This window comes from Pelodiscus sinensis, chromosome 2 (assembly GCF_052426305.1).
Source record: "Pelodiscus sinensis isolate ZL-2025 chromosome 2, ASM5242630v1, whole genome shotgun sequence".
Lineage (NCBI taxonomy): Eukaryota > Metazoa > Chordata > Testudines > Trionychidae > Pelodiscus > Pelodiscus sinensis.
The window spans coordinates 259026454-259048778 of NC_143053.1; the positions used below are offsets into that span (position 1 = coordinate 259026454).

The window sequence follows — 22325 nt, forward strand, 5'->3', positions numbered from 1 at the left end:
GGCTAGGCTGGGTTCCCAGGCCCTAGGGCTGGGGGCTGCCTTTTTCCTGCCACTATCCCTCTGTGTTTTCACTGCGATCAAACAGCCACCTGCGAATCCACTGCTGCATCCCACCCCAGAGGTGGCTGCCCTGGGGTGGCGGGGTCCCTGCGTGGCAGGGTGGCTGGGACGCTGGGGATTCTCCCGCGGCAGAGAGAGCTGGGGGAGTGGGGCGTGGCTCGGAAGGCAGGAGCCACGGGCCGAGGGCCGGGCACGTGGGGCCTTGCCCCCACGCTGGGACTAAGTCTGGGCGTCTCTCCCAGGTGTGGCGGGGGGCCCTGGCCCGGCGGCGCTGCCGGTACCTGCGGGCCGTCTACACCATCATGGCCCACTACAAGCGGCACAAGGTGAGGACGTACCTGCTGGAGCTGGTGCACCGCTTCCAGGCGGTGCGGGGCATGGCCGACTACGGCAAGAGCGTGGAGTGGCCGGAGCCGCCCGCCGTGCTGGCGCAGTTCCAGGACAACAGCAAGCTGCTCTTCCGCAGGTAACGCCGGGGGGGGCCCTGGGCGGAGGCTGGGGTCTGCCCCAGAGACGCCATGTCGCGCCGCCGCCCCCTAGAGGCGAGGGCGGAGCCTGGCCGGGCCGCCGGGGCCCCTGAACCCCCTCTCCTCGGCCCAGGTGGCGTGCCAGGCAGATCATCAAGAACATCCCGCCCTCGGACATGCCGCAGATCAAGGCCAAGGTGGCGGCCATGGAGGTGCTGCAGGGTCTGCGCAAGGACTGGGGGTGCCAGAGGAGCTGGGCCCGGGATTACCTCTCCTCGGTGAGTGGGGGCCCATGCTACGCTGGGCGGGGAGGCAGGTGGGGAAGGGGCTTGGCTTTGGGGGTCCAGCAGGGGGCGCTGCTCGGGCGCGGGGCATCCCCCTGCTGCCACGCTGTGTGAGCCGTGGGGCGGGCGCTGGAGGCTGTGCTGGGGGGAGGGGGCTTGGCTTTGGGGGTCCAGCAGGGGGCGCTGCTCGGGTGCGGGGCATCCCCCCGCTGTCACGCTGAGTGAGCCGTGGGGCGGGCGGCGGAGGCTGTGCTGGGCGGGGAGGGGGCTTGGCTTAGGGGGTCCAGCAGGGGGCGCTGCTCGGGTGCGGGGCATCCCCCCACTGTCACGCTGAGTGAGCCGTGGGGCGGGCGGCGGAGGCTGTGCTGGGCGGGGAGGGGGCTTGGCTTAGGGGGTCCAGCAGGGGGCGCTGCTCGGGCGCGGGGCATCCCCCTGCTGCCACGCTGTGTGAGCCGTGGGGCGGGCGCTGGAGGCTGTGCTGGGGGGAGGGGGCTTGGCTTTGGGGGTCCAGCAGGGGGCGCTGCTCGGGCGCGGGGCATCCCCCCACTGCCACGCTGTGTGAGCCGTGGGGCGGGCGCTGGAGGCTGTGCTGGGGGGAGGGGGCTTGGCTTTGGGGGTCCAGCAGGGGGCGCTGCTCGGGTGCGGGGCATCCCCCCGCTGTCACGCTGAGTGAGCCGTGGGGCGGGCGGCGGAGGCTGTGCTGGGCGGGGAGGGGGCTTGGCTTAGGGGGTCCAGCAGGGGGCGCTGCTCGGGTGTGGGGCATCCCCCCACTGCCACGCTGAGTGAGCCGTGGGGCGGGCGGCGGAGGCTGTGCTGGGGGGAGGGGGCTTGGCTTTGGGGGTCCAGCAGGGGGCGCTGCTCGGGTGCGGGGCATCCCCCCACTGCCACGCTGAGTGAGCCGTGGGGCGGGCGGCGGAGGCTGTGCTGGGGGGAGGGGGCTTGGCTTTGGGGGTCCAGCAGGGGGCGCTGCTCGGGTGTGGGGCATCCCCCCACTGCCACGCTGAGTGAGCCGTGGGGCGGGCGGCGGAGGCTGTGCTGGGCGGGGAGGGGGCTTCCCAGCTGGGCGGGGGGCGGGGGAGGCAGCTGCTCTCGCCGCCCACAGCTGCTTTCTGCTGCCAGGCGCCGGTTGCCACAGCAACAGGCTCCCTGCAAAGCCCCTCTTCTCTCCCTTTGTATCTCCCAGCCTGGTCCCCGTGGCTCCCCCCCCCCCTGGAGTCCCCTGCTCCTGCCCCCTTGCCCCTCGCGTGCCCGGACACGGCCCAGAACTGTCCTGGCCAGACCCCAGCTCTGAGGCGATGGCCGGGCTCCCGTCGTGGCGTTAGCCGGCTGCAGTGTTTTCCGGGGGGGGGGGGTTTGGGGCCCACGTTCCTGCGGGTGGTTCAGTGGCAGCTGCGCCCCCCCCCAGAAGTAGCTGCATTTGGGTGCTGCTCCACCTCCGTTCCCCCTCAGCGCCGGTGCGGCGCGGCTCCCTTCTGCCGCGTGCCAGGTGGCGTGGGGGTGCCGCTGAGCTCCAGTGTTCCTCCGTCAGTGGGGCTGTGGGCAGTCTTCCCGGGGTCGCCCACCCCCCACTGGCCTCCCCGTCCCGCCCTAGTGGGGCCATGCGCCAGGCAAGCTGGCAGCCGGCTTGGTGGGCCTGGGGTGACAGGTCCCTCTGGCCGGGGGATCTGGGTCCCTCTTCAATGATCGTAGCCTGGAGCGCTGGGCCCTGACTGGCCCCTTGTTCTCCTCTGGCTCCGCCGCCTGCCGGAGCAGGTGCCTCCTTGTGCACTGAGCCGCCTTTCGCGGCTACTTCCTGCACTGGCAGCTCCGCTCTGGGCTGCAGCAGGGTGGATCTGGCTCCCCACGGCATGTTTGGGGGGACCCCATGAGAGAGGGAGGCCTGCACGGGAGGGGGGGTTCATCGGGGGGGGGGGTGTGCATGGGTGTGCTTGGGGCAGGCACCATGTGTGTGAGCGTGTGTGTGTGTTGGTGTGCGCGCGCCAGCAGGAGGGGTGTGTCTGCCTGTGAGTGTGTGCTGGGACTCTGTCTCCGTGGCAGTGTGCTGGGCATGTGCAAAGTGTCTGTCTATGCATGTCTGTCTGTCTCTGTGCGTGTATCTGTGTGCGTGTAGCGTGTCTCCGTGGCAGCATGCTGGGCACGGGGTGTCTGTCTATGCGTGTGTCTGTGTGCGTGTGGCGTGTCTCCGTGGCAGTGTGCTGGGCACGGGGTGTCTGTCTATGCGTGTGTCTGTGTGCGTGTAGCGTGTCTCCGTGGCAGCATGCTGGGCACGGGGTGTCTGTCTATGCGTGTGTCTGTGTGCGTGTAGCGTGTCTCCATGGCAGCGTGCTGGGCACGGGGTGTCTGTCTATGCGTGTGTCTGTGGTGCGTGTAGCGTGTCTCCATGGCAGCGTGCTGGGCACGGGGTGTCTGTCTATGCGTGTGTCTGTGTGCGTGTAGCGTGTCTCCGTGGCAGCATGCTGGGCACGGGGTGTCTGTCTATGCGTGTGTCTGTGTGCGTGTAGCGTGTCTCCGTGGCAGCATGCTGGGCACGGGGTGTCTGTCTATGCGTGTGTCTGTGGGTGTGTAGCGTGTGTCTCCGTGGCAGCATGCTGGGCACGGGGTGTCTGTCTATGCGTGTGTCTGTGGGTGTGTAGCGTGTGTCTCCGTGGCAGCATGCTGGGCACGGGGTGTCTGTCTATGCGTGTGTCTGTGGGCGTGTAGCGTGTGTCTCCGTGGCAGCGTGCTGGGCACGGGGTGTCTGTCTATGCGTATGTCTGTGTGCGTGTAGTGTGTGCCTCCGTGGCAGCGTGCTGGGCACAGGGTGTCTGTCTATGCGTGTATCTGTGGGCGTGTAGCGTGTGCCTCCGTGGCAGCGTGCTGGGCATGGGGTGTCTGTCTATGCGTGTGTCTGTGTGCGTGTAGTGTGTCTTGGTGGCGTATGTTAGATGTCAGGCTGTACACATGTTCCACGAGGTGTACCGGTAGTTCGGAATAGGAACCTAGTCCGAACTACCTAGGTCGAGCCCCGTGTAGCCGCGCTGCACGGGGTTCGAACCAGCGGGGTTTTAAAAATGGCGGCTCCCCGCTTATGCAAATGAAGCCCGGGAAATTCAAATCCTGGGCTTCATTTGCAAGTGCGGTATGCATACATTACCCCGCTAGTTCGAACTAGCGGGGTAGTGTAGACAGACCCTTTCTGCCGTGCTGTGCCGGGGGGAGCGGGGGTGAGTTTGACTTGGGCCTGGTTCTGAACTCACGCTGCCTGCTTGGCCGTCTCTCCCGATTTACACTGCGTGGCTGGCCCAGGATCAGGCCCTGGAGTCTCCGCGGGGGGTAAATGTCTGTGAGCGGCAGCCGCTGGCTGGTCTCACGCTAGTTTGCCCAGGACAGCTCTTCCATCCTGCCCCTCAAGCCAAAGCGCCCACAAATTCAGTGCCCACTGCTGGAATGCGGCCACCTCTGGGGTGAGCCGGGACAACGGCTTCATAAGACGCAGCGCCGCAGTTAGGGTCCGTGTCCACGGGGACCGCTAGGAGTGAGTTGGTGGGGAGGAAACCCAGTCGGTGGGTTCCACTGCAAAGGGAGGAGCCAAACCCCAAAGCTTGGCTCTGCACACCGGGCTGTACCCACTTAGCTAGCACTGTCACGGACAGTGCCATGATCCAGTGGAACTCCCCGCCACAGGACGCGCCGCTCCTGCAACCGAGCACCATGCCAAAAGGCTGCTTGTCTGGCTCTCCAGGGAACCCGTCGCCCATGCTCTCATGCTTCAAGCGCTTTGTGACTGGGGTGAGACCTCAGCACGCTGGCGCCTGCGGGGTCCCACGCCTTCCTCTCCTAGCACCTAGCCCTGGCCCCTGGGAGAGCCGGCAGCCTGGGCCACATGGTCCTTGGCCCGGCCCAGATCCTGTTCTCCCAGCGTGGACTCCTGCACGTTGATTTGGCTTTAGGGAACTCTTAGGTGCCGGCTACCTGGACGAAACCGGCTCCAACACAGTATGAGAGCGAGGCACCGATCCCAGCTGCCCTGCACCGGGTAGCGGCTCCGGTTAGCTCTGAGGGCTGCCGGGGGCCAGCGCCCTCCACAGGCCACGGGAGAAGGCAGTACGCTCCCAGCTGGCCACGGGTGGGGAGCTGTGGGCCTGAGGTGGGATTTCACCTCCCTGCAATGTGCCGGTCTCTCTCCGGCCTCGCTTAGCTCCAGGGAGCCTCAGGCCGTGCAGCATGCGGTGCCCCTTCCCGCTCTGCACCGCATCAGCCAGCCTCCCCCTCGGCCCGGGAGACCCCCGCCCCCTCTGCCTGACACAGCCTGCTCCGCCCGCCAGGTGACGGAAAACCCTGCCCTCGCCACCCACTTCGCCAGGAGGGTGCAGGCCCTGAAGGACAAAGTGCACTTCGGCGCGGTGCTGTTCTCCTGCCACGTCCGCAAGGTAGGAGCCTGGCGTGGCTGGGCCCCCGTCCCTCCACCCACCGGGAGGGGCAGGAGTTCTGGGCCCCCCTGCTGTCCCCCGACCCTATTCTGCTGGGTCCTCAGCACCCCCGTTTCTCCCAGCAGCGGGGGGGAGAAGGTGCCCCGACAGCGGAGCTCTCCTGGGACGGCAGGGGGGCCCCCTGGTGAGGTGGGGGCACAGGGGAGCTGGGGATCTCTGGGCCAAGTCCTGCCTGGGTCCCGGCCGTGTTCCTACCCCCACCCCGGGTGACGTGGTCTCCCCCGCCGTGCAGATCAACCGCTTTAACAAGCGCAAGGACCGGGCCATTCTCGTCACCGACCAGCACCTCTACAAGCTGGCGCCCAGGAAGCAGTACAAAGTGATGCGGACGCTGCCCCTGAGCATGGTGAGTGCCCCGTCACTGCCAGGGCCTGGCCCGCTCTCTCGCAAGGCCCCAGCCTCAGGGCAGGGCGAGGGTCCCTGACACAGCCTGCAGCTTTGCCTTGCCAGGCCGAGAGGGGAGCTGAACCTCCCCAGCCCAGGCCTGGGGCTCTCTGCCAAGGCAGCCAGCCCGGGGCCAGGGAGCATCTCACAAGCATGGCCGCTTGAACCTGGAGACAAAGACACCAGGACCGTGCTGGCTGGCTGTTATACCAGCTCGCAGCTCCTGGGGTTCTCCCATGTCCCCTGGTGGGTGAGCAGCGGGCTGGGTACCACGGCCAGCAGCCCTGATCAAAGCCACATGGGCAGAGCAGAGAGGAAGAGGCGCCTCAGCTGCAACGCCCTCTTCCTGGGATGGCTGGTGGCAGCGGTGGGATTTCTCGAGAGACTCCTGAGCTGCAGCAGCGTGGTTGGGGGCGGCGTTGCCGAAGCTGATCCAGGAGCATCTGGAAAATGTTCTAGGGAAACCCCAGGCCTGCCCTTCCCAGACTCCTTCCCCACAGCGTCTCTGTGGGGCTGGGGAGAGGCGAGGGAGCTGCCCAGGGTCACGCAGTGAATCAGTGGCAGACAGGACAGCCCAAGAGTCCTGACTCCCGGCTGTCAGTGCAGCAGCAGGACCCAGTCCCAGCTGGGCTGCTGGGTGCGTGGACTGGCTGGAGAGGAGAGCCAGGAAGACCCGGAGCTGCTGGAGGGAGACAGTTTAGAGGGGCCGTGTCCCAGCTCACCCACAACAGTGCCCGGAGGTGCTGGGGGCTGGCCTGGGCAGAGCAGCCAGGAGGCAGCGGTGCAGCCTGTGGCCCCCAGCTGTGACCTGAAATAAGCCTGGTGCCTCTCTCCTGGCTCCCGCGATCCCCCCAGGTGTTGAGATTCTTGGCCCTTCTGATCCCCAAGGATGCGTCTTTGTCCGGGAGCCCCGGGGCTCCCTGCCCAGGGTTCCATCGACTGGGGACAAATCCAGGTCTCAGGCAGGCGAGGTCGATTATTTCGATGACTGCAGCCCCCGGCCCACCTAGGAGCCAGCCCCTGCCTCCGAGCCCCCTCCTGGCCAGGGCCCGTGGCGCTCGGGGCTGTTCTTCACTGCTGGCGCCCCTCCTGGCCGGGATCCCGTCACACCCCCGCACTCTTCTCAAGCCGACACACCGCAGCCCTGGACGCCCCACGCCCGGCCCCCTGCCCTGACCGCGTGCGGCTGCCCCGGGGGGTTACCCTGAGTCGCGCTGGGAGCGGGGGCAATGTGCTGCTGCAGCAGTGCACCGGGACAGGCTGGGGCAGGAGCGTGGCCAGCCCCGAACGTGCCTCTCGCCGAATCAAGTCCCTGGGCCTCAGCCCCTGCTCCGCAGAATCACGTGACTCCGGGAGCAGGGAGTTGAATAGAGCCACCAGGCACGGCAAGGCTCCCGAGGAGCAGTGCTGGGCAGGGGAGAGTCCTGCGCTTGCAGGGAGGCCAGGTGGCCTGGGCCCTTTCCTGCCGTGCTCTGGGGAAAAGCCCCCACTCCGGGTGCCCTGGGAAAGGAGCTGGTACCAGGCAGGGTGGGGGATTGCCTGGGCACCCCTTAGCACGTGGCAGAGAAGACCATGTGATCCGGAGGGCGTGACATCACCTGGCCACTGCCATGTTGGCCAATCAGAACTCAGATCCCTTGGGCATGATTCACTAACATCAGCCAAGCTGCCATCTCATTGGCTGATGTGGTGGTGGGTGGGGCTGAGAAGAGCAAAGAGCAGTAGCAAGGAGGCGCCTGTAGGCTCCCCGCGATCGCCCCCTGGTGGCCGTGGAGGGAACTGCCCCCTCCGCGCAGGGCCGTGGCGTGTCAGTAACCCGAGGGGCCTGTGCTTCGCAGGTGACGGGGGTGAGCGTGACCAGCTGCCAAGACCAGCTGGTGGTGTTCCACACCCAGAGCCACGACGACCTGGTCGTCTGCTTCCACAAGATGGAGCCGGAAGAGGACAACCGCATCGGGGAGCTGGTGGGGGTGCTGGTGGACCACTTCAAAAGGTGAGGGATGCCACGGGGGACGGGGGCCACGAGGGCCAGGGCGGCGGGGTGGATGGGGAAACCGCGGTGGCGTGTCCGGGATGGACCCCAGGCTGCGGTGCGATGCAGAGGGAGCTGCTCTCCAGCAGATCAGCCGGGAAGAGACCATGACAGAGCGTGTGCGTCCATGACAAAGCGTGTGTATCCATGACAGAGCGTGTGCGTGCATGACAGAGCGTGTGGTGCTGTAGGGCCCTGCCCCCGAGCCAGGGCCCAGTAATTCCAACGCTGAGGGGAGCCAGGGGTGCGGTGGCACCCGCAGAGGAGGCGGCTGGCGCTGGTTCCTGGCGGAGGGCAGCAGGGGCGTGCAGGCCCAGGGGAATCCGGCCGGGCTGCGGGGAAGGCTCCTAATCCCCCAATCAGGCATTGTGCAAAGGCACGTGGGCCCACTGCAGCCTCCAGCTGTCAGGGCAGCCAGCCGGCAGGAGGGGCGGGGGCAGACTAGAAAGCCTTCCCCAACCCTGCTGCCCCCCGCCGTTGTGATGCAAAGCAGGTGCAGGCGCCGGAGGGAGGGGGGCTGAGCCCCGATCCGTGGGCATGGAGCCAGCTCCTGAGTTCCCAGGCGGGCGGTCGCAGCCAGGCTGCTCGCGAGCCTTCGCCAAGCCTGCGGGCTGCGCCTCTCCCCGGCAGCCAGGCGGCTGGGCTCCCCACAAGCGCGTGGTTCGTGCGGCCTGGCTGCCCGGGCGGCTGGATGGAGACGCTGTGGGGCGGGGCGGACCAAGCCCCGGTGAAGCCATGTGCATGGGGAGGGTGGCGGGGGCGGGAGATGTGAACCTGCAGGGAGAGGGAAGGCGAGACCGAGCTGAGCTGGCTGGAGCCCTGGCACGCTGGGTCCGGCTCCCCCTTTGCCTGGCGCTAGCGGTGCCACCGACAGGGGCTTTGTGTTGCGGTGAAACGGGCTGGCGGCAGGGGCGGGGGCAGGGACAGCACGGTGCCCGCTGCAGAGCCAGCCTGGCAGACGGGGGGCTCTCCACCCCCACGGGCCTGGCTCAGCGCTGGCAGCCCCTGGCGCTGTCCAGGCCGGGGCAGCAGGTGCCAGATGGAGCCCGTCTATCGGCGCCCCTGAAGAGCTGGCGAGGGAGGAGAGGGGGGCGGGGGGCAGGCCGGCGCCATCTGTTCGTGGCAGCTGCCGGCACAGGGCTGCCCGGCCGCAGGGGAGAAAAGGGACGCGGGCAAGGGGGGGAGGGGGCTTCTTAAAGGACCAGCGACCGCCCCTTTGCCGGCAGAGAGACAAATAGCTCAGGATGCCGCCAGACTGCCCCGGTGTGTGCAGGGCAGAGCCACGGTTCTCCCTGCCCCGCCCCCAGCCCCGCCCTCTCCCTCACCCAGCTGGGACGGACCCTTCCCCAGGCAGCGTGTGCCCAGGCCGGGCCCTGGGGCCGCAAGCCAGCCCTCGGAATCGGGGCTTTGTGGCCCCTTAAGGCAAGTGCCGCTGAGCTGGGCCTCCCGTGGGCCCCATCCCCAGGGGCGTGGCCGGGGGGGCAGTGCATGCTGGGAGATGGGGAGGGTCCCCCTGCCTCTGGGGTCCCTTGGCGCCCTAGTGCCACCAGCAGCCGCAGGGTCCCGGTGCCGGGTCTGTTGCGGAGGGTGTGCGTGCCGGGGGGAGCCGAGCCACGGCCCGAGCCCACGGGTGCGCAGGGGCGTGCTCGTGGCCCCCCTGCAGAGGGGGGTTCCCAGGGCACGGCTGCCCTCTGACTCCGCAGCTGCGGGGCCGGGCCGAGGTCAGGTGTGCACAGCTCGCCTGGCCGGGCCTGCGTCCGACAGGGAGCCTGGGGCTGTCTCCTGGCCAGTCCCAGACCCTGGGGTGCAAGGTGCCGGCGGTTCTTCTCCCCCCGCATGGCCAGCGACATTAACCAGCCGGTGCCGGGCAGCGAGGGACTCCGATTCCACCCTTGCCCCCCCACCGGGGGAGTCCCAGCCCCTCCCTTGGGCCCTGTTAGTCGGGGTGCGGGGAAGGACTTGCCCTGGTTGGTGGCTGTGCCCACGGGGAAGGCTCTGGGGGGGGTTCCTGGTTCGCCCCCTTGCAGCGTCCGCATCGTGCCCTGTGGGAGGCCTGGGGGCGGCCCAATGACGATCCAGCACGCGCCTCCCCCACTGGCAGGTCCTAACGGCCTGCTGGCCCCGCCATGCCCACGGCCCAGGCATCTGAACTAGCCCAGCCCTGGCACCGGGCACGTCCTAGCCCCACGGGGAGCCTGTCTGCGAGAGCTGTGCCTGGCGAGGGTGCAGGTGCGACCACCTCAGTGCCCTGCATGCGCACACGTACACATGTGCACACACATATGCACACAGAGACACGCACTCACAGACATGCACACAAAAACACGCACACAGACATGCACACACAGACATGCACACACAGACATGCACACGCACATGCAGACCCACACACACAAAAATGCACACACAAATATGTACACACAGACACGCACAGACACAGACATTCACATGCAAACATGGACATGCACACACAGACATGCATACACAAATATGCACACACAGACACTCATACATACATACAGACACACACCCACAGACACACACCCACGGACACGTGCACACACACATACAGACCCACACACACAGACATGCACACAAACACGCACATACAAACATGCACGCGCACACACAGACACGCACACACACAGCCTACTGGCAGTTCCCGATGACCCAGGAGCTGGCTTCGGGTGGGTCAGGAGCTCAGAGGGGAACATGCTGGACCCGCAGGCCTGGTTTCCGTGCTGGAGGCGCTGGGGCCTGGGGCAGGAGCCTGTCAGCTCTGTGGGGCTGGGTGGCGGCTGGGGTTCTGCCTAGGAAGCCTGGCGCTTGGCCCAGCTGGTGGAGGGGGAGCTGGCCGTGGTGCTGACCGGTGGCTGCAGAGCACGGGAGCTGCCTTGAGCTGCAGTGGAGATGGGCCAGAGGAGCCAGTGGGGGGCATGGCTAGCGGGGGGGGGGGCTGCTGGGCTGTCTCCTGCGGCCCGGCCCTCCCTTAGGGAGCCCTTCCCTTGGCGGAGGTCTTGCTTCCCAGCGTTTCTCCTCCCCGCTCTGAACGGCGCCTCCCCCCCCCGCAATTCCCCTCCCGCCTGGGACTTCACAGCCCTCAAGCGGGGGTCTCCTGCCCTCCTCCTGTCCCCGGCCCCCGCAGCCTCGCCTGGCAGGTAGCCCCAGCCAACCCGGGCTTCCCACTAGTGCAAGTCACGCTGGGCGTGCATTCACCGTGGCGACACAAGGGCTTTTCACCGGAGCAGCAACCCTGCCGGCTGCCGGCCCCGCTCAGCATGTGCACCCTGGCTGTGTGTGTGTGTGTGTGTGTGTGTGTGTGTGTTCCCCTTCCCCGCACTGAGAGGGGGCTGCCCCTTTAAGAGCCCCCCCCCCCAGCTGGCTCTCTTTTGTCCCGTCTTAATAGCGACCTAGAACCCCCCCCCCCCACCCCCCGCCCGCGCCTTGGAACTGGCTGGCCCCGCCCGGCTGCTGCTTCTCTCGCTACCCCTCCCCCATGTCACTCCGGCCCCAGGCAGGCCCCCCCACAACGCACCGCCCCCCCTGCCTTCCTTCCCCTCGGCTGTGCCCTGCCTCTCCCCGCGGGGGCTGCCCTCCGACCACGATGAGCAAGACTCCACTCAGATCCCACAGCGCTGCCCGCCCGGGTCGCACCAACCCCGTTTTGCAGTTGGGGAAACCGAGGCACGGAGGGGCTGTGACATGCCCAGGGTCACCCGGCAGAACCAGGGCTTGTCCCTACGTCCCAGCCCGCTGCTCCAGCCACTAGGCCGCGCTCCTTTAGGCTTTTGGCTCTGAGGGCGGAGCGAGGCCGGGTGTGACTATCCCGCTGGAAGTTACAGCTCCGTGGCGCTTTCAGCTTTAGCCTTGGGGTTCTCTCCCTGGCCCCGCCGCCGGCTGGCCGCGTGAATACCGGGCAACTCCAGCTCCGCTGCCCACCGCCGGCCGCTGAGCAAGCCCCCAGCACATGGCAGCTGAGGTGGGGTTTGCCCCAGCGCCCTTGGCTCGAAGTGCCCCCTCCCAGCGGTTGTGCAGCGTGCGCTGTTGCGTGTTGTCATCCTCCACCCCAGAGGTGGCTGCACTTCAGCCTGGTCCCCCCATGTGGAAAGGCGCCGGGGAGGCTGGAGTTACTGTGGGTTCCCTCCCTGCCCTCGGGTGCTGGCAGGAGGATGGCTGGGCAGGCCCATCACCCCCGGCTCACTCCACCCCGCGTATGGCTGCCAGGGCTCTACTCCAGCCCCGAGCCTGGTGCCTCAGCCATAAACCACCGAGCGGGCGTGCAGCCGGCGGGTTCCCAGAGCTCTGCGCGGCCTCCGGCCCCGCCCCGGCTGGCTGGAGAAATGACCCCTCGTCCCTCCAGCTTGGGGGGCTCCGTCTTCATTGCACCCCCTTCTGCCACCCAGTTACTATGTGGCTGGGGGGTGGGGCTGGGCCTGGTGGGGGGAGAGGGGGCCAGAGCCTGAGCCCTGCCACCCCGGGGGTGGGGGTGGGGAGCTTGGACTTCCCCTCCAGCCTGGGTCCCTGCGAGTCTAATGCTGGCCCCAGCCAGCCCATTCAAATGACCCTTTGGCGTCGGGCCCCCCCAGTTTGAGAACCCCTAAGCTCCTCCCAGGCAAGGATTGCAGGGCCCTGCCCAGCCCCCAGCTAAGCCTCAGCAGGCCCCTGCAAGGGCAGGTACCCCCATCTTCTCTTTTGGCAGGTGGGGAAACTGAGGCAGGGATTCCCCCCCCCCCTTCGCCCCGTGTCTTGCCCAAAGCTCCGGATCAGAGTTAGGACCCGCATCCAGGGCCCTGGCAGCCCAGTCTGCTGACGCCCTTCCCCCACACGCCGTACCTCGCCGTTACCAGCCAGCGCCCCCCCGCCGGCGAGGTCCTATGGCAAGGAGACCGAGGGGTGGCTCGCTCGCCCCGTGCTGCCCCCCAGCCCCACACGGTGGCGCCAGGCCGGGGGTCAGGGCAGGTTTCAGGTTCCCCGCCGCGGAGATGGGGCAGCCTGGTGCAGAGCGTGGAGAAGCGTGTGGGGCGATCGGTGGCTTTACACCCTGCGGGGCAGGCAGGGGGGCAGAACGCGGCCCCAGGGGCCAGGGCTCCGTACCGGGGCGGGGGGGCCGCCGCACTCAGCCGCTCGCCCGGGCAGAAGGAGCCTCGCTGGTGTCCCACTTTGCAGATGGCTCGGAGCCCAGAGCTGGTTGCTAGGGAACTGCAGGAAAGCTCGTTAGCAGCCGAGACTAACTAATGAGCTGGGGAAGCAGAGAGCCGGGAGAGCGGAAGGTGTCAAGGTGAGAGAGGAGAGGGGGACGCAGCCTGGCTCCGGAGCCCAGCCCGGGTGGCCCAGTTTGCAGCGGGGCGGAGGAGCTGCTCTTCCGACTTGGTGCTGGGGATGGAGGGGGAAGAGGTGCCCGAGGCCAGGGTGATGGGCACAGCCAGACTGACTGCAGGCGGGTCCTAGCGCCGGCTGGCACTGCAGAGGGCAGTAGCTTTGCTGGCAGCGAGGCCGAGGGCGGGGTCCCCCAGGGAGCTTGTGCATCCCCCTCCAGCGGCTCAGGGCCGGACACAGGGCAGGCGGGGTTGGCTGCGGAGGCGGGGGCTGGAGCCAGCTGGAAGGCGGGGGTGGGGGAGCCGAGGCGTGAGGCCCAGGCTGTGCGTGGCAGAGCGTGTTCCTGTGGCAACTCGGCACAGCGCTGTGTCAGGGGAGCAGGGCGCTGCGCCTGCTGCCGTGGGCCCGGCCCTGATCCGCAGCTTCCAGGGCGGCGGGACCAGGCCTGGCTCTGACGTGAGCGGGGTCCCTGGCCTGGCGCGGGGAGGGGCCGAGCTGTGACATTAGGGTCCGGGCTCCTTGGCCCCCTTGCCGCCAGCTCCCCCCCCCCTCCCCTCCCCCGGACGGGATTCCAAAAAACGCAACCAGCGGGGTGGGCCAAACCCGCTCACCGGGGGCGGGGGGGCCCGATGCTAAGGAGAGACAGCAAGGGGCTTGCTCCAGCGGGAGGGTGCACACACGCTGAATCAGGCCCGGGCGGTGTCGCTGGGGGGACCCTGCCTCACGCTCAGTGGCTGCTCAGGGTGGGCGTCCCTGGGGCCGTTCCGTCCCCGCGCTGGCATCCTGGTGCGTGTCCCTGGCTGGAGCGGACACTGCGCCCGCCGTGAGCCCTCCCAGCTGGCCAGGCATCCGGCCATCGCTGGCCGCAGGCAGGGACGCTGACGCAGCCATTCCCCGGCTGGGCGGCGGCTTTGGATTTTCACACCTGCGGGGCTCGTCTGACTGTCCGTAGCCCGTTGCCAGGCGACGCAGCATCTCGAACATGGGGACGGTGGGTGGAGGTTTCTACCCCACGTCTGCCTCTAGCGGGGCCAGGACTTCTTACCTCCGAGGGACCTTCTGTCCGCCCCCCGCCGGCCGGTGCTTAGCTCGCCCTCGCGCATGCGGGTTGATGTCCCCTGTCGTCGGTCTCATCGTGTGAATGTTCCTGTTCCCCCGGAAGGGGCCAGCCCCTTGGACGGGTGCAGCTGCATCCTGGGCCTCAAAGCCGTCTTGTGGCAGAGAGTTCCGCAGGCCAGTGGTGGGTACAATGCACAGTGCCGTGGGGCGCTTTGTGATGGCCGCACACCCCAGGCTGGGCACGGGGGCGAAGGAAGAATCCCAACCCGCAGTCGGAGCAGGCCGCTGGGAGTCTCCCTCCCGGCAGACAAGCGCTTCCGCCGGCTGCCTGGCTTTGATGGGCGCCTGCCGGCCTGCGAGTGCCTCCGCCGCGGACGCGGGTCGAGCCAGAGGCAGGTGTATTCCCGGCGGGGCAGCCCGAGGGCGGAGCCGGCAGCTGGCCTGGCCTCCCTCACGGCTCAGCGCTGGAGGGGACCGGAGCCACCCGAGGTCGCTGTCTGCTGGCTCCGGTGCAGCCTCCCTGCCTGGTGACTGCTGGCCGGGGCTTCTCCGCAGACAGCTCCATGGGCTCCACCGCCCCCCGCTCTGGCTGAAGCCTCCGTGGGGCTCCCCCCCGGTATCCTCCACGGCGCCAGCGCTCTGATCCCAGCCCCACCGCCTCACCCCCCAGAGTGACCCTGCCAGGGCCATGAGAGGCTGGAACTGGCTGAAGGGACCCTGGCCATTAGCCCAGCTGGCAGGAAAGACCCAGGCAGGCCATGGCGGGGGAGGGGAAGGGGCAGAGAGGCTTCAGGGTCCCAGGCAGGCCGTGGGGGGGGAGCAGAGGGATGCAGGGTCCCAGGCAGGCTGCAGGGGCAGGGCAGAGGGATGCAGGGTCCCAGGCAGGCCGTAGGGGGGCGGGGGGGGGCAGAGGCTTGCAGGGTCCCAGGCAGGCCGTGGGGGGGGGGGTAGAGGCTTGCAGGGTGCCAGGCAGGCCGTGGGGGTGGGGAGGGCAGAGGGATGCAGGGTCCCAGGCAGGCCGTGGGGGGGGGGGGGCAGAGGCTTGCAGGGTCCCAGGCAGGCCATGGGGGGGGAGGGCAGAGGGATGCAGGGTCCCAGGCAGGCCGTGGGGGGGGGGGGGCAGAGGCTTGCAGGGTCCCAGGCAGGCTGTGTGGGGAGGGCAGAGGGATGCAGGGTCCCAGGCAGGCCGTGGGGGGGGGGGGGGCAGAGGCTTGCAGGGTCCCAGGCAGGCCGTGGGGGGGGGGGGCAGAGGGATGCAGGGTCCCAGGCAGGCCGTGGGGGGGGGGGGGGGCAGAGGCTTGCAGGGTGCCAGGCAGGCTGTGTGGGGAGGGCAGAGGTTTGCAGGGTCCCAGGCAGGCCGTGGGGGGGGGGGCAGAGGGATGCAGGGTCCCAGGCAGGCCGTGGGGGGGGGGGTAGAGGCTTGCAGGGTCCCAGGCAGGCTGCGGGATGCAGAGGGATGCAGGGTCCCAGGCAGGCCGTGGGGGGGGGGCAGAGGCTTGCAGGGTCCCAGGCAGGCTGCGGGATGCAGAGGGATGCAGGGTCGAGAGGGCTCGTGGGGGGGGGAGGACCCTGGCTGTCCCCCGGCGGCCTGGCTGGAGCGTGTCGGCGCCCGCGGTCAGTAGCCGCGCGAGGGGTTTGACCCGTCTGGCTGGGAAAGAGCCGGGAGCGGGCGGTGCCTGGCAGACCCGCCCATGGGATCCCCCGGCCCGTGAGCCGGGCTTGCCTGGGGTTCATTGCTGCGAGCGCCCCCTCCCCGCCCCTCCGGGTGCCCTGTTTGCGGAGGCCTGTGCTGGAGGTGGCCCGGGCGGGTGCTGCCCACGTGGGGGGGGGGCTGGGAGCCGCCCTGCCACGCGCTGCGGCTGAGCCGTAACGAGTCCCTCCCCCGGCGCCGAAGAAACGGCCCCTTTGTCTGCCAGCGCCGGCGCGGGGCCATGTGAGCTGCCCGGGGCGACGGCCCCATGGCCCCGGCTCGTGACTTCCTGCCCTGCTCCCCGCAGGGGCTGCCGGCCAGGAGGGGGCAGGGAGCCAGGCTGGGTGGGGAGACGTGTGGGGCTGAGGATGCAGGCGGTTTGGGGGGGGACTGCAGTGGGACCCCCCCCAGCCTCTGGCGAGCAGGGGCCCTTGGCTCGGCCCATGCGCTGGGGCGGGCGCCAGGCCCACCCTGTGACCACAGGCACCCCCTGCTCCCAGCCAGCGCCCAGCGGGAAGCCCCGCCAGGCCGCACCCCTGGCAACCCACGGGGGCCAGCGCCCGTCAGCCCCGGCCTGCCCCTGCTGGGCTGTTCCTGGCATTCTGGCTCAGGATCAAAGCCACAGGACAGAATCCCCCCACCCCCCCCGTATCCCTGGGCAGATGCCACGTGGCCGGCGAGGCCCCGGCCCAGCTGTTGGTTCCGGGGCTCAGGTACCTGCTCTGAAAGGCCACGTGCCCCCGGGTCACGCAGGGGTCGGGGGTCGTTCTCCAGATGGCAGCCCGTGGGCTCACAAAAGCGACAGCTGTCCTGCCGGCTTGCACGGTGCAGGGGGGCTGCCCCAGGGAAGGTGCTCAGAGACAGATCGGCGAATCAAAGCTGCTCCCGTCCCACCAGCCCCTCGCCGCTGTGGGGCCGACCCCAGGCCAGGGGAGTCTCTGTGCTGCTGCCTGCCCCGCCTGCTGCGGTGAGGCTGGGGCGCTGCCCTGCTCATCTCAGCCTCCCCCCCCCCACGGGACAGCTCCGGTTTGGGGGAGAGGCAGGTTGTGAGTGGGCCCAGGGTCCGGGCCTGGCTCCCCCCGCCAGTCGGCAGCCTGGTGAACCCGGAGGCGGCCTCCCCTCCCCTGGCTGACCCGCGGCCTGCGTGGCACAGCGGCTCCGCCCCGATGGCGGGAAGGGCCCGTCTCGTCTTCACGCCGTGGCCCGGGGCTTGCGCTCTAGGGGCGCTGGGCCTCCCCGGCTCTCTCAGCGCGGGCCCAGGCCAGCGAGAGGCTCCGTGTGTTGGGGGGAGCCCTTCCTACAGCCGCGGGCCGGTCCAGCGGGGCTCGGGGCGGGAGGGCTGCAGGAGGCAGCTCGGGCTGGAGTTGGGGTCTGCATCCCGCCCCGCCGCACTGCTGGTGTTAGCCACCCGCCACAGTCAGCGGGGCCGGGCTCCGGGCTGGCGCCATGACATAGCTGGACCCCCACGGCCTGTTCCCATCTGCCTCCCTGGGCAGCCTGCAGTGCACCAGACCCCCTACCCCCCTCCACCTCCCCGTGGGCCCCAGATCACTCACTGCGCCGCTCAGGCCCCCTCCCCTCCCCGGTGGGCTGGCAGTCGGCCGCCTCCTCTCCGTGCTCCCCCGTTCCCGTTGCTTTCGCCAGAGCCCTCTGGGACCCGTGCGGGGCTGGGACAGGACCAGCGCTGCTCCCCGAGGGGCCAGGCCCGCATGCTGCCTCCCATCCCGCACCTGCCGGGGCAGAGGGTCCGGTGCCCGGCGCTGGCCGCCGCACGGCTGGGCCAACGCACAGTCAGCCCCGGGGGCAGGCAGCTGCGGCGCTGCCCTGAGCCCCCCGAATTAAGCAACAAGCCCATTTGCGAAGCCGCTGTGCAACATTGAAGCCCCCTCTTCCGATGGGTTCTCCCCACAAGGTCCCGGCTACAGTCCGGGCTGACGTGAGCAGCTGCATGTGAGCTGTCGGGGCTCTTCCCCTGCCCAGGGCGTGAAGGGCGGACGCCTCGCTCCCGGCTAGGTTTGGTCCTTAGGCCGTGCTGCGTGCCAGGGGCTGGCTCTCCCGGCTGCACCCAGCGGGATTAGCGCAGGAGCGACTGGGACGGGACAGGACAGACACAGAGAAAGTCACAATCTGTGCCCCGGGGGGCGGGATTTCTGGACACATCCGCTCTTTGGCCACGACCACCAGGCGTAGCAGGGTTTGATTTTTATCGGGATGTGTCGGTTTCACTCACAAGCCGGCGACCAAAATCGGGAATCGTCCGCATTCGTAGCGAGGCAGAGTCCAAACGAGCTGCTTGAGAACCGAGCTGGGGTTGATTTCCGGGCGTTTACGCTGCGTGTTTTGGCTTGCGGTGTTGCTGACGGTTAGAAGGTCGTTCATTCACTCTTCTCTCGGCCATGCCCCCGTTGCCTGACCCGCCCTCCCACAGCCGCGGGGCTCGCCTGCCGTCCGTTAGCCTTGTAGCCACACAGCCAGCTCCTTGCCCGCGGAAAGCAGAGGGCCGATCCGCAGCTGCTAGGAACCCACCAGAGCTGCACCACTTGGTCCCTGGATTCTGACCTGGATTGGGAGCCCCGGGAAGTTTCAGGGAGTTTGTCCCCCAGCTCTGCTCCCTTTGGCCTAGACCCTCCAGTGAAACCAGCAGAAGCTGGGAGCCTCGGGGCCTTGGAGGAGATGGGCCTGTGCATCTCCAGGTCAGGCGGGAGCCGGCGGCCCAAGATGAGGCCTCAAGAGTCTTGAAAGCTGGGCCCTGGACGTGCCGTGTGACCTTGGCCCAGCCTGGCGAGCCTTCTCCAGCTGCTCCCTGCTCTTGTGAGCAGAGCCCGAGTCACTGGCCCTGCCCCGGGGGCCACTCTGTGAACCCCTCTGTGCCTCAGTTTCCCCACCAGGCCTTCCCTCCCGCCCAAAGACATTGCAAGGTGAGCAAAGGCAGGGAACGCTCCCCAGCCCGTCTCCTCTGCACAGCGAAGCCCAGACCGTGAAGGAGAACGGGGCGCCGCTTAGGGCTGAGTGTAAGGATCTCCCTCAAACTCAAGCACCCTGGCCCCGCCTCCTTCCCCAAGGCCCCGCCCCCTTAGCCTGTCTCAGCGCCAAAGCGAGGAGCCCGAGGGCTCATTACAGACTAACCCGTTGATTGGGGTCTCAGCGCGATAGTGGATTGAGAGGGGGCTTGGTAGCAGGAGGCAGGGTTCCCCCAGGGGCCCTGGCACCCCAGAAATGCTGGGGGGGAGGGGCGGCTCTCACCCACCCCCCCGGCAGGCGCTGAGCCCCGCTGACCCTCTCTCCCCCCAGGACGAAGCGCGAGCTGCAGGTGCGGGTATCGGACTGTATCCAGCTGAGCCTGCGTGGGAGGAAGAGGCTGGTCGCCGTGGAGACGCGCCAGGAGCTGCCCTACCCCGACTTCGGCAAGAGCCGGGACGGCTTCGTGCTGTTCTGGCCCAGGAGATGAGGCAGGCCCAGCGGGTCCGGGCTGGGACCCCCGGCCTCTCCCCGCCGGGTCAGCGGGACACAGCATCCGCCTCAGGCCCGCCCTCCGTTTGGGTCGCCGCGAGGATTTTATAACCTGCGTGAAGTGACTTCGCTGCTGCGGACAGAGCCGGCTGGAGCCCCCCTCGCCGCCTGCCGACAGGGCGGGACGCCGCACGGCCCAGGTCGCTCCCTGTTGGGCCGGGAGCGCTGCAGGAGCTGACGGGAGCCGGAGCCGCCCGGGTACGAGCCGCGCCCGCCGCAGGGACGCTGGCCGGGGGCGCTGTCTGGGGAATGGGGGGACAAGAGGGCCTAGCCCCCGGCTGCATCCGGCTCTGCCCTTGCATTGTGGAGCAGAGTCTGGGCGGGACTCCCCTGGGCTGCTGGCTTGGGGGTCGTGCCCTTGCCCTCTCTCCAGGGGGTCCCCTGGCTCTGGAGACCCCTGGTTCCCCACTCCCCAAGCGCTCCTTTAGCAGCTCCTCTGCTCCTGGCTTTCCCCTACCTCCCTGGCGTCCTCCGCGCTGGCTCTTGCCAAGTCCCGTCCCTTCCGGATCCCTCTTCCATCCCAGCCTCTGGCCCCATCACCTCCTCCCCCGGCTGCGCCTGCCCCTCTCCCCGTGTCACTGCTCCCCCGCCCCCCCCAGGATGGAGGGCCAGAATCCTTCCTCCCCCCACGCTGGCCACCGCCCCCCACCTTCGAGTGGCTTCTCTCCACATCCAGTTCATCGCCCCCTTCCCCCTCTCCCACCCCGGCTTCACCCCTTCATCCACTCTCAGAGCCGTGGTCAACCCCAATGTGCCCGCCGCTCATTTTTCCATCCCGGGGCGGCGTTTTCCCTCCACATGCGGAATAATGTTTTTTGTGCACCGAGGCACGTGCGAACGTGCACCGTCAATAAAGATCAAAATCTAGCTGTGGGGGCTCTGCTAATCAGTGGGGGGGGGCACTCGAATCTCTCCTAAACACCCACACACGAGCTCAGCTTACCGGGAACACTGGCCAAGCGCTCCCAGGGCTGCCTCCTTGGGCCAGGGATAGAAAGGAGTGTCCCCTCCCCCAGCGAGAGAGTTCTCTTATACCCCACTCCCCTTCCCAGCAGGCATTGCTGCCCATCAGTTGTGGGAACTACACCTCCCAGAATCCCCTTGCCCCAGGCTGGCTCCGTTGCCTCCTTTAAAGGGCCAGCCCACAGCTCAACTCCCACTTTTTCCACGAGGCGCCTGACCCGGGGCCCCTCCCCACCCCCCTGCGCGTGTCTGACGGTTTGCCCCACGGGCTGGGTGTGCCTGGCTAGGGCTGTAAAGGCCGCCGAGCACTTCCAGGCCAGGCGGGTTCGGCGGCTCCAGAACGAGGCGGCCAGGACAGCAAGGCCCCGGGGCGGCCCTAGCAGGGAGCTGCCAGCTCCTTCCCAGCACGTGTCCCCTGGGCGCGGCCGGCGCGCTCCTGGGTCGGTGCCGCGCTCCCGCTGGCCACGGCCGGTTACTGACTCCCAGAGGCGGCAGCGACCCCCTAGAGGGTGCTCAGCTGGGGGCCTGGACAGGGGGGGACGTAGAACAACCCCGCTCACGGCTCACAGGCGGCGCCCACGCTTGGCCCCTCGGCTCCTGGGCAGATCCCCCCCTCCAGTGCGGCAGTGAGACAGTCCTTCTCGGGGAGCCCCCCCCGGCGACAGTGAGACAGCCCTTCTCGGGGAGCCCCCCCCCAGCGACAGTGAGACAGCCCTTCTCGGGGAGCCCCCCCCCCCCGCGGCAGTGAGACAGCCCTTCTCGGGGAGCCCCCCCCCGGTGACAGTGAGACAGCCCTTCTCGGGGAGCCCCCCCCCGCGGCAGTGAGACAGCCCTTCTCGGGGAGCCCCCCCCCGGTGACAGTGAGACAGCCCTTCTCGGGGAGCCCCCCCCCCCCCCGCGGCAGTGAGACAGCCCTTCTCGGGGAGCCCCCCCCCACAGCAGTGAGACAGCCCTTCTCGGGGAGCCCCCCCCCGCAGCAGTGAGACAGCCCTTCTCGGGGAGCCCCCCCCGGCGACAGTGAGACAGCCCTTCTCAGGGAGCCCCCCCGGCGACAGTGAGACAGCCCTTCTCAGGGAGCCCCCCCCCCGCGGCAGTGAGACAGCCCTTCTCGGGGAGCCCCCCCGCGGTGACAGTGAGACAGCCCTTCTCGGGGAGCCCCCCCCAGCGACAGTGAGACAGCCCTTCTCGGGGAGCCCCCCCCGGCGACAGTGAGACAGCCCTTCTCGGGGAGCCCCCCCCCAGCGACAGTGAGACAGCCCTTCTCAGGGAGCCCCCCCCGGCGACAGTGAGACAGCCCTTCTCGGGGAGCCCCCCCCCAGCGACAGTGAGACAGCCCTTCTCGGGGAGCCCCCCCCGGCGACAGTGAGACAGCCCTTCTCGGGGAGCCCCCCCCCCGGCGACAGAGAGACAGCCCTTCTCGGGGAGCCCCCCCCGGCGACAGTGAGACAGCCCTTCTCGGGGAGCCCCCCCCCCGGCGACAGAGAGACAGCCCTTCTCGGGGAGCCCCCCCCGGCGACAGTGAGACAGCCCTTCTCGGGGAGCCCCCCCCCGGCGACAGAGAGACAGCCCTTCTCGGGGAGCCCCCCCCCGGCGACAGTGAGACAGCCCTTCTCGGGGAGCCCCCCCCCGCGGCAGTGAGACAGCCCTTCTCGGGGAGCCCCCCCCACAGCAGTGAGACAGCCCTTCTCGGGGAGCCCCCCCCGGTGACAGTGAGACAGCCCTTCTCGGGGAGCCCCCCCCGGCGGCAGTGAGACAGCCCTTCTCGGGGAGCCCCCCCCGGCGACAGTGAGACAGCCCCTTCTCGGGGAGCCCCCCCCCGGCGACAGTGAGACAGCCCTTCTCGGGGAGCCCCCCCCCACGGCAGTGAGACAGCCCTTCTCGGGGAGCCCCCCGCCCCCGCGGCAGTGAGACAGCCCTTCTCGGGGAGCCCCCCCCGGCGACAGTGAGACAGCCCTTCTCGGGGAGCCCCCCCCCGCGGCAGTGAGACAGCCCTTCTCGGGGAGCCCCCCCCGGCGACAGTGAGACAGCCCCTTCTCGGGGCCCCCCCCCCCCGGCGACAGTGAGACAGCCCTTCTCGGGGAGCCCCCCCCG

General features: G+C 69.1%; 1 protein-coding gene across 2 annotated transcripts in view; it reads left to right on the plus strand.

Moving 5' to 3' along the window:
• The window catches only part of MYO1G (myosin IG), a 69344-nt gene extending 49206 nt beyond the window's left edge, over positions 1-20138 (plus strand). For both annotated transcript variants that reach the window (XM_089776848.1, XM_075922999.2), the window contains 6 exons: positions 303-526; positions 661-805; positions 5116-5220; positions 5513-5626; positions 7503-7657; positions 19053-20138. In XM_089776848.1, coding sequence (XP_089632974.1) covers positions 303-526; positions 661-805; positions 5116-5220; positions 5513-5626; positions 7503-7657; positions 19053-19209 — 900 coding nt within the window. In that variant the 3' untranslated portion in view covers positions 19210-20138. The remainder of the gene's footprint in view (positions 1-302; positions 527-660; positions 806-5115; positions 5221-5512; positions 5627-7502; positions 7658-19052) is intronic.
• Positions 20139-22325: the final 2187 nt, after the last annotated feature.